The sequence below is a fragment of the Crocuta crocuta genome, unplaced genomic scaffold (genome assembly GCF_008692635.1).
Source record: "Crocuta crocuta isolate KB4526 unplaced genomic scaffold, BGI_CrCroc_1.0 scaffold77, whole genome shotgun sequence".
NCBI lineage: Eukaryota > Metazoa > Chordata > Mammalia > Carnivora > Hyaenidae > Crocuta > Crocuta crocuta.
This window is the reverse complement of record NW_027532172.1, coordinates 1-11394: the sequence shown is the minus strand read 5'-3', so window position 1 is coordinate 11394 and position 11394 is coordinate 1. Positions and strand designations below refer to the sequence as shown.

At 45.4% G+C, this 11394-nt stretch overlaps 1 protein-coding gene and 1 pseudogene across 1 annotated transcript; both read left to right on the top strand.

Annotated features, from left to right (window-relative positions):
* Nucleotides 1-7010: 7010 nt before the first annotated feature.
* Nucleotides 7011-7972, top strand: LOC144242309 (olfactory receptor 10H3-like). The gene has a single exon (XM_077777166.1). It carries the CDS (start codon nt 7011-7013, stop codon nt 7959-7961), a length of 951 nt encoding a protein of 316 aa, XP_077633292.1. The 3' UTR covers nt 7962-7972.
* Nucleotides 7973-10242: 2270 nt separating this feature from the next.
* On the top strand, nt 10243-11284 carry LOC144242180 (olfactory receptor 10H3-like; annotated as a pseudogene).
* Nucleotides 11285-11394: the final 110 nt, after the last annotated feature.

Genomic DNA, 11394 nt, shown 5'->3' with positions numbered 1-11394 from the left:
GATCACTGATGTGTCTGAGCACAGTCTTCTTGACTGGACAAGCAAGAGAAAACTTTCCCCTCCACTCACGCCACCATCAGATGGTTAAATAAAAATAAGAACAATACTAAATGTCACCAACCTTGGGCTTGTCTTACCAAGAACTGTATCCAGTGTTTGATAGTATTGTTTTTTAAATTTTAACAAATGAACAAAATAAATTATTTGTTTTCAAGATGATGATTCCTATTTATTATTCCTCACTGCCTTGAAGGAGTAGACCCTAAGGGAGATTTTCTATGCTAAGCTGGTTCAGAAGATGAAGGGGGGAGAGAGAGACAGAGACAGAGAGAGACAGAGAACTAGTGGGAAGTTGGATAAAAGTGCATATGGGACAAATTCTGGGAATGGCAGGAAGAAGGAGGTTGGTTACAGGCTATTTTTATATGAGGAAGGGAAAGGGAAAGGAGAGTGAGAGAGGAAGAGGGGGGAGGGGAATAGAGATGAAAAGAGAGAAAAAAAAGGGGAGGGAGCTTAATGCTTGGGTAAGAACATAAAGTATGTTAAAAGCATGTTGCTCTCTGACAGCTTATGGAAAGTCTTTTCCCCTTTCCCCCATATTACTTTCCATAAACATCAATTTCTCATTCCTGAGTTTGGATGAATCTATCTGGGGGACATGTTGTAGGTCAACTGCTATCTCAAGATGGCACAAAGAGAGGTCAAGGATTGGGTACCTCTTTTATGCAGATGAGAAATGGTGGATGGAGGTCACACAGCCCATGGAGGAAGGGGTCACATGGAGATTGAGGTCTGTCTGACTCCCATGCTGGCATTTGGGAAACCATAGGTCTGAGGATCCAGAAAGGGGGCTTTCTGTGGATTTAAACTATTACTCAAAGGTGAGGCCAGAATGAGAAACAATGAAATCTGGCCATGTGTGGCAACATGGATGGACCTTGAGGGTGTTATGCGGAGCGAAATAAGTCAGGCAGAGAAGGACAAATATCATATGTTTGCACATATAGGAGGATTAGGAGGAACTTAACTGAGGAACAAGGGGGAGAAGAAGGGGGGAAATGGTGGGGGAAAGGGAGAGAAGCAAACCATGAGAGACTCTTGAATGCTGACAAAAACTGAGGACTGATGGATGTGGGGGGGAGGGGGGATGGGCATGGAGGAGGGCACTCGTGGGGATGAGCACTGGGTGTTATGTGGAAACTAATTTGACAATAAACTATTTGTAAAAAAAAAAAACAAAACAAAAAACAAAAAACAAAAAACAAAGGTGAGGCCAGAAGTTTCCACTGGAGGAAGAAGATGTGTTATAATGTTAAGCCCACAGCTACCAGTTATCACATGAGCATATCAAGACTGTCATCAGTGGTCAATAAACAAGGACAACACAGGAGGCCAAATATCTGTTTGGTGATATCACAGAGAGGCTTATGTTGATGTGGACTCTCAGGCTTGGATCACCAGGACAACAGGGATAGGGTAGAACTTGACCATGAGGGGAGGTGGGGTGATCCAGTGTGGCCAGGAGACACTGGACACTTCTGTTGACAAGGAGAAACAGTTCCCCAAGACTCAGCTCTAAATAACCCTTATTGTGGGAAACCCTCCAGTGCCTTGACCCCAGGGCAGAGCTCTGGATTCCCACTCTGGGCTGCTCCAGCTCCTGCCTCCCCTCTGACCCTGTCCTGACCCCAAGGGGTTGAGGGCATCTACTCCATCGCTGTCTCCCCCAAGACTGGGAGCTCCTAGTGCTCAGCAGGGACTGAGGTCTCTGGGCAGACAGAGACAGCAGGGAGCCGTGGTTGTGTTGGAGAGTTGGAGGAAGGAGTAGAGGCTGCAGGTCCCTGGAGACCTTCTGATGATGCTCTCGGCCACTCCAGACCCTGAGGGCAGCCTCCAGATTGGCGTTCCTGGGGTGGCCCTGGGGAGCAGCGTGCTGGGAGCTGCAGCAGGGACAAAGCACACAGCATCAGTTCCGGGAGCGCAGAGGTCTGGCCCCACACCTGCCCCTGTGTGCTGCTGTCAGAATAACACAGGAGAGCATCTTCTGTCTTCCACCACTGCCTGCTTCCTGGAAGAGGCATCCCAGGCTGAGGGGGACCAGGAGGGACAGGGTAGGTGGCAATATTCAGACAGTTGTGGGGAGCAAGACCAAGACAGGGGATGAGAACAGGACCCGGGAGAAGGGTGGGGAGACAGGCTCTTGGCCTTAGGGAGCTGGTGGACTTTTCTCGGTTGCCCCTGTTGGGTCCTGGGTTCCTTTCTCAGCCTAGTGACCTTTGCAACTTCTAGGTCACTATTGTTGTTTGGGGATGATTCTGCCCCCCCCCCCAAATATTTGTACATGTCTGGAGACCCATTGGTTGGCACAGCTCATGGGAAGGGAGGGATGCTATTGGCATCTGGAGGGTTGTGGCCAGGGAAGCTGCCAAACATTGTACAGTCTGGTAAGAGTGTGGGGCTCGTTCCAGGTGGTGAACCAATCAGGATACGTTATATTAGCTCAGCCCACACTTACATTAGGGCTCCCTGTCTGTGTTGCACTCTCTGTGCGTTTTGACAAGTGTATAGTGTCATGTATACGCCATTACAGCATCCTACAGAAGAGTGTCGGGTGCTCTATTTTTAATGTGCCCAAATGGAATATGCTGGAACGTTCAGCTTCCTTTTGCCTCATTCACTCAGCATCATTTTATGGGTCTATCTGTGCTGCTGTATGTGCAGCAAAGTCCTGGCTGGGCCTCCAGTGTTTTCATCCAGCCATGGGACCTGCCCCCGCCCAGTTATGGGTCCCAAGGAGGCTTGTACTTTCCCGCACCACAAGCAGTGCTATGTCCGACGTGCTCCCTCCAGGTAGGTCTGAGCCATCGAGGTAGATGTTCAGGGGCACATGTGCTGGTGCACAGAGCACGTGAAGGCTGCACTTCTCCATTCTCTGTTCTTGCCAGCAGGCCATGGGGACTGATTTCTCCCTGTATATCTATCAACATTGGGCACTTTCTAATCTGGGGAAATGAATGGGTGTGCAGTGAAAATCCATGGTCGTTTTCCTCTTCCCTTTCCTTGTCTTAAAACCATCTGTTTGCTTGCCTGTGTAACCCCTTCTGCGAGTTCTCTGCTCATGTCCTGGACTCATTTCTGATGTAGGTCTCTACTTCTTAATGTAACTGGTTTCTCATTTATTCTAGATAGTATTCCCTGGTCAATTTTAGTCAATGCATAGACTATATCCCCAATTTTCCATCTGCCTGTTTGCGTATCCTGGATATCTTTGTTTAACAAAATCTTTGTGAAAGTTTTTATGTCTATTTCTTTTTCTAAGGAGTTAACGTTTGTCTACTAAGAATAGAATTGGGGCCCCTGCGTGATTCAGTTGGTTCAGTGTCCAACTTCGACTCAGGTCTTGATTTCACAGTTCATGAGTTTGAGCCCTATCGTGGGCTCTTGCTGTCAGCACAGAGCCTGCTTCAGATTCACTGCCCCCCCTCTCTGCCCCTCCCTGTTCATGCTCTCTTTCTTAAAAATAAACATTAAGAAAAAAAGAATGGCATCAGTACTCACAGAAGATGATTATGAAATTCAAATGCCACATATATATATATATATATGCATATCCACAGTTCATTTTTTAAAAGTTTTTCTTTAAAACTCCAGTTAACAGGGGCGCCTGGGTGGCTTAGTCGGTTAAGCGTCCGACTTTCGCTTGGGTCATGATCTCGCGGTTCGTGGGTTCGAGCCCCGCGTCGGGCTCTGTGCTGACAGCCAGCTCAGAGCCTGGAGCCTGTTTCAGTCTGTGACTCCCTCTCTCTCTGACCCTCCCCTGCTCACGCTGTCTCTCTCTCTCTCCTAGAAATAAATAAAACATTAAAAAAAATTTAAAAAAAAATAAAACTCCAGTTAACATACAGTGTAATATTAGTTTCAGGTGTAGAATATAGTGATTCAACCCATCCATACACGTTTGTCCCAGGGTCTCACCTTAAAAAATGATGCTGTATCAATAGAAGAATGGATAGACGGGGGGAAAAATAAAATTAAAAAACAAATGATTCTGACTCGGTAGTGAGTCTCCACACCGTGAGGGACATCTCTTTATTATCTCTCTTGTGGGCTCCATTCTTAGAAGATCTGTATGGTTTTTCACTGACTTTATTTTTGAGAAGTAGGCTTACGATTGTTCTTAAATTTAATGTCTTCAATTGTAAATGCAGCTGCACTGAGTATAATTTGGGGAAGAACCACCGTAACTGCTGTAGAGCTCATCTCATCTGAGAGTGCACATGGAGTTCCCGTTTCCTTGTAGCCAGACCATCTTCTAAATATCTACTCGTGGTTACAGTTTCTGTGCTCGGAGGTGTTGCATGTGTTTAGTTAATTTCTAGATATTAAATTTTTTTAAAAATTTTTATTTACTTCTAGGGGAGAGAGAGACAGCGTGAGCAGGGGAGGGTCAGAGAGAGAGGGAGATACAGACTCTGAAACAGGCTCCAGGCTCTGAGCTGGCAGTCAGCACAGAGCCCGACGCGGGGCTCGAACCCATGAACCGCGAGATCATGGCCTAAGCGAAAGCCGGACGCTTAACCGACTAAGCCACCAAGGCACCCCTAGATATTAAAATTTTTTAATGTTTATTTTTGAGAGAGATAAAATGTGAGCAGAGAAAGGGCAGAGAGAGAGAGGGAGACACAGAATCTGAAGCAGGCTCCAGGCTCTGAGCTGTCTGCACAGAGCCTGACTCAGGGCTCAAACTCACGAACTATGAATCATGACCTGAGCCGAAGTCGGAGGCTTAACTGACTCAGCCATCCAGGAGCCCCAGTTTCTAGATATTTTAAAACAAAGGATATCAAAGTGTGATATGACGGCCCTGGGGTCCCAGAGACTCTTTCTGGGGGACCAATCAGTCTTCACTTTTCCAGAGAAGGTGAGGATGTGCTTCTGTCATGTGCTTCAACTAAAACATGTTGCCACAGGCAGAATGAAGAGGCAGATACAAGCATGATTTTGCATGCCATCCAGCCAGTATTGGACAAATTTGCTAAAATGTAAAAGAAATCCACACTTCTTACTAAATGGGTTTTTAAAATGTTGGTTACTGTTCTAAAAAATTACTTATATTAACATGATACCAATTGTTCCTTAAGTTGAATCAATGATCACATTGTTCTTTTAACTGGATTAAGAATTCAATATTTTCATGGGGCGCCTGGGTGGCTTAGTCGGTTAAGCGTCCGACTTTCGCTTAGGTCATGATCTCGTGGTTCGTGGGTTTGAGCCCCGCATCGGGCTCTGTGCTGACTGCCAGCTCAGAGCCTGGAGCCTGTTTCAGTCTGTGTCTCCCTCTCTCTCTGACCCTCCCCTGCTCACGCTGTCTCTCTCTCTCTCCTAAAAAAAAAAAAAATAAATAAATAAACATTAAAAAAAAAAAGAATTCAATATTTTCAAAGAATCTCAGTTTAAATTACTAAGATAGTAAGAATGGAGAGTTCCAACTCACTCAAACAAAAGCTCTCAAGAGGACTCAGTAGTTTTTTTAACCTAAAGAAATACTGCAACCAACTGGGGGTACCAGGGTGGCTCATAAGTATCTGACATTGGCTCAGGTCAAGATCTCATGGTTTGGTTCCTGAGTTCAAGCCTCACGTTGAGCTCTCTGCTGTCAGTGTGGAGCCCGCTTCGGATCCTCTTTATGCCTATCTCTCTGCCCCTTCCCTATGGGCACACTCTCTATTTGAAACATAAATGAAAGTTAAAAAAAAAAAAAAAAAGAACTACTGCAATCAAAATGTTTGAGAGCTGTCTCCTTATAGTTTGTATCTTGCTTTTTCCCTGAATTCTGTCTTTCAAATGATTATTATGACTGCAATTCTCTGGGAAATATAATGAGTTTGGGAAGCTGATCTAGGCTTCCACAGCATGTGTTCTGTCTTTGCTCAAAAATATTCTGCCTTCGGCAGAGAAGGACAAATATCATATGTTTGCACGTATAGGAGGATTAGGAGGAACTTGACGGAGGAACAAGGGGGAGAAGAAGGGCGGAAATGGTGGGGGAGGGGGAGAGAGGCAAACCATGAGAGACTCTTGAATGCTGACAAAAACTGAGGACTGATGGATGTGGGGGGGAGGGGAGGATGGGCATGGAGGAGGACACTTGTGGGGATGAGCACTGAGTGTTATGTGGAAACTAATTTGACAATAAACTATTTGTAAAAAAAAAAAAAATATTCTGCCTTCATTCTTGTACGTTTCTAGGTAGATGATCACGTCTCTTTCCTTGCAATCCCGGTATTCCTTCTTTCTTTATCATTCCTCAAGCACCGCTCCTGGCTTTCATTTCCCTGCTAATGAACAGCAGAGACAGTGAGTAACCTTGGCTTATTCCTGATTCTAAAATAGTCTGTCTTGGGGCACCCAGGCGGCTTAGTCGGTTAAGTGTCCCAATTCATCTCAGGTCATGATCTCACAGGTCTACGAGTTCAAGCCCTGTATTCAGCTCTGTGCTGACATATCAGAGCCTGGAGCCTGCTTCAGAATCTGTGTCTCTCTCTCTCTCTCTTTATTCCCTTCCTTTGCTCACACTTTGTATCTCTCTGTCTCTCAAAAAATGAATAAACATTTAAAAATTATAAAATAATGCATCTATTTGTCTCCCACATCTTGTACTATTTCCTAGTTTGCAGTACATATTCTTAGTTAGCTAAGAAAGTTTCAGTCAATTTGATGTTGAGAAGAGCTTTAAAAAAACTCTTGAAGATGTGTAAATATATCACCATTATGCTGTATATTAAAATAATATAATGTATGTCAATTACATATCAATTTTAGAAGTCAGGTAGGAATTGAGCTTTAGCAATCCAGGATTGCTTCCTAGATTGTTATAATTATATGACATTCCCTTTTTAGCTTATTCATGTGACTAACCATATGACAGATTTATTTTGAATCATCCTTGTCATTCATGGGATAAACCACATACCTTCATTCCCTTTCTGATCTCACCAGATGCAGCATCCATGGCTGGTCAGAACTATAGCCTGGTGACTGAATTCATCCTCGTGGGCTTCTCCACCTTCCCGCGGCATCTCCTGCCCGCCTTCTTCCTGCTATACCTGCTCATGTACCTGTTCACACTGCTGGGCAACCTCCTCATCATGGCCACCGTGTGGAGCGAGCGCAGCCTGCACACGCCCATGTACCTCTTCCTGTGCGCGCTGTCCACCTCCGAGATTCTGTTCACTGTTGTCATCACCCCTCGCATGCTGGTTGACATACTCTCCACTCACCACACCATCACCTGGGCAGCCTGCGCCACCCAGATGTTCTTCTCCTTCACGTTCGGCTTCACACACTCCTTCCTGCTCATGATCATGGGCTACGACCGCTACGTGGCCATCTGCCACCCTCTGCGCTACCACGTGCTCATGAGCCCCCGTGGCTGTGCCCGCCTCGTATCCTGGTCCTGGGCTGGTGGCTCAATCATGGGGATGATGGTGACCCTGATAGTTTTTCACCTCACCTTCTGTGGGTCTAACGTGATCCACCATTTTGCCTGCCACGTGCTTTCCCTTCTAAAGTTGGCCTGTGGGAAGGAGACATTCCCTGTCACCCTGGGTGTGATCTTGGTGTGCGTCTCAGCTCTGATGGGCTGTTTATTCCTCATCGTCCTCTCCTATGTCTTCATTGTGGCCGCCATATTGAGGATCCCCTCTGCCGAGGGCAGACACAAGACCTTCTCCACGTGTGTGTCCCACCTCACTGTGGTCATTGTGCACTACGGTTTTGCCTCCATCATCTACCTCAAGCCCAAGGGCCCCCATTCTATGGACAGTAACACGCTGATGGCCACCACCTATATAGTCTTCACCCCCTTTCTCAGCCCGATCATTTTCAGTCTCAGGAATAAGGAGCTCAAGAATGCCATAAAGAAAAGCTTCCAGAGAAAATTCAGTCCCTTCAGCTCCTGACACTAGAGGAAACATGGTGGTGAGGAAATAGGACAGAAGGGCTGAAAATAATAACATTATCTCCATAGGACTATTTTAGGGATTCAACATATGTAAATACTGAAAAGGTATTGTTGGATGCATCCATAGGTGTTGGATACCTGCTAGGTATTTGTTTTTCCCCAGTTTGTTTGCCCTCTCTTGCATAGACTCTAGGGATCATGATCTCTTGTTCAAGACCCCATGTGATGAACTCCATCCCATTACCTCTGTCCAAGGATGTGTTATCTACCTAATATGCCAGTGGGGGGCATCACATGGAAGTGTCTAGGCACTGATGCCAATAGTTCTTCTTGAATGGACAAGCAAAGGAGGACTTTCCCCTCTTTCTCTATAAGGATAAACAACAACAACAATAATTAATCAATAATAATAATAAATGCCACCATCATCGGGGCTTTTCCCATCAGGCTCTGTGTCCAGTGTTGTTTAAGCATATCTTTAATTATACCAAATACACAAAAGAAAATATACTATTTCTGTCCAAGAAGATGATTGAATATGTATAGCTCCTTCTGTGTTTGGAGGGGACAGACTCGAGGGAGGTTTTCCATGTTGCACTGAGTTGAGTGAAGGCTGTCAGAATGCAAAGTGAAGAAAGAGAGAGACAGAGAAAGGAGAGAGGGTTCAGTGCTTGGGTCAGAACATATAAAATGTTTAAAGGGTGTGGCTATCTGACATCCTATGGAAATCCTTTTACCTTTTTCCCCATATGCTTTCAGTCAACCTCCTATGTGTTGGAGGGAACAGTGCTATCTCAAGATGACACAAAGAGAGGTCAAGGGTGTGGGTACCCCCTTTATGCGATGAGAAATGTTTGTGGAGGTCACACAAGAGGTGAAGGAAGGGGTCACATGCAACTTGAGGTCTGTCTGACTCCCATGCTGGGGTTTGGGAAATCCTATGTCTGAGGATCCAGGAGGGGGGGGTCTTCCACTTGTGTAAATTCTTACTCAAAGCTGTGGCTAGATATGTGAGTGGCAGGCTGAAGTCATTTTATAATAATGAACCTAAGGGTGGCTGTCACATATGAGTGCCTGCTATTTGCCAAATGCTGTGGGAAGGGTTTCCTATGCATTCATTCTTCTAAGACTCAAAATAAATTCTCTCTCCATATTTAGATATGACCCACATCTACTTCTATTCACGTTTTTGAAATGCAGAAAATACAAATCTGATAGATCATTTGTCCCAGGCCACAGCACCGTGAAGATGGGAAGGAGGAATCGATTACAATGTGCATGTGTGTGCAGTTGGTGATCAGGAACACGCCTCCCAGGTGTCTGCAGAGAGAAGTGTGGTGCTGACCGGGAGGAGAAGGCTGTCATTAGAAGGAACAGGCCCCTTTCAGGGAAGGGGGCAGGTGCCGCCCTAGGCACACACCCCTTGCGCACAGCCAGAGGGAAACACTGACTCCAGGGGACTTCATGACACACTTGCCTCACTAACACTGACAATGAGACTTTGAGAAAACCAGCTACAGAAGTTTTGGGGGTCCATTCATCATTTTACTCATTATTGGTATTTTGACTGATGTCCCCACCATTGCTCAGATGTGCTTCTCCAGAGCCTGCGGCTGTGTTCCCTTGTCCAGCAAAAGGGAATGTGCAGATGAGATGCAGTTAAGGACCTGAGACAGGGGGATTACCCTGATCACCCAAAGGCTGCTATAATTGCAAGTNGGACACTTTTACAAGACCTCTTGTTCTTTTAGGTTTTTTGTTTTTTGTTTTTTGGTTTTTTTTGGTATTAGTTAGAGTTCGCTAGAAAAACAGAACCCTTAGGAGGGATGTGCATACACACATGTGTATATATGTGCATGTATAAATAATATAACCGATGTAATAATGTTACAGTATGTTTAAATTCATCTTTTTACTGCTTTGTTGGTATTCTCTTTTCAGTGACCAATCTCATAGCACACATAACATGCTTTCCCTGGTACTATAACAATAGTCTTGCAGCTAAAGACTAAGTGGTTCCAACTACTAAGCTAATGTGATACAAGATGTATAATTTGGTTTACAAATTCTAAAGTTTTCATTTTTGATACCAAAAGAATACGAACTAAGGTCTTTAAAATACACACCCAGAAGACAAAAGTGGCTATGCATACAGTTCCAATCTAAAAAGTTGATTATTTTCTACAGCAGCACATAGAATTACCTGCTCTCAGTTGAGGACAGACACCGAAACTGGAGATGGCAGCGGGATCTTGCTGGAATGGCCACAGCAAATGGGGATGATCACAAAGTCCCCAGGGCCGTGCTCCTACCTGCTCCTTGTGTGACCCTCCTTCCAATCAGTGGTTCCTTAAACTGTACAAAAAATATTTCAAATTTCAGGTTCAGAGGCGCCTGGTGGCTCCGTCAACTAAGCATCACGTCTCAATGTAAATATTACCAATTGCCAAAATCTCTAAATCGCAGGCTGGGTCTGTGACTCACACTTGGCTTCTGCAGATCCCTAGGCTGTCTTCGTCACACCTCTGCCCACTCTGCGCTGTCATCTTTGGTTATATGACAGGTTCTCTCCATGGACCGTGAAAAGAGGGGAGCAGAGACCTAGTCCTGGGTCAATGCTAGATCCCAGCACTTAGAATATTTCCATATAACATGAGCCTGGAAGAACATTTCTTGTCTATATGCATGCTGAATGAGGGGAAAGAGCTGTGACAATAAAGGCACTCCTTTGTGCTCATGATCATGGGCTATGACTGTTATGTGGCCATCTTCCACTGCCTGTGCTCCACTATGCTCGTGAATCCTTGTGGTTGTGCTCTCCTACGTCCCAGGGCTGGGCTGGTGGCTCAGTTGGCAATGATAATGACCCCAGCAGTTTTTCATTTCACGTTCTGGAGGTCTTGTGTGATTCCCCATTTTGTCAGCTATGTGCTTTTCCTTCTAAAGTGGGCCTGTGGACAGAGACACCCTCTGTCACCTTGGGTGTGACCCTGGTGTGTGTCTCAGCTCTGATGCGATGTATATTCCTCATCGTCCTCTCCTATGTCTTCATCGTGGCCGCCATATGGAGGATCCCCTCTGCAGAGGGCAGGCACAAGGCTTTCTCCACATGTGTGTCGCACCTCACTGTGGTCATCATTGTGCACTATGGCTTTGCCTCCATTATCTGCCTCAAGCCCAAGGGCCCCCATTCTATGTACTGTACCACCCTGATGGCCACCACCTATACATACAGTCTTCACTCTTTCTCAGCCCGATCATTTTTAGCCTCAGGAATAAGGAGTTCAAGAACGCCATGTCGAAAAGCTCATCTTTTCATATGTATGTTAGCCCTCTGGATGTATTCTTTGAAAAATTTTCTTCTTGTGCCTTCCACCCATTTCTTAATTGGGTTGTTTGTGTTTTGGTGTTGAGGTTGATAGATTTTTAAA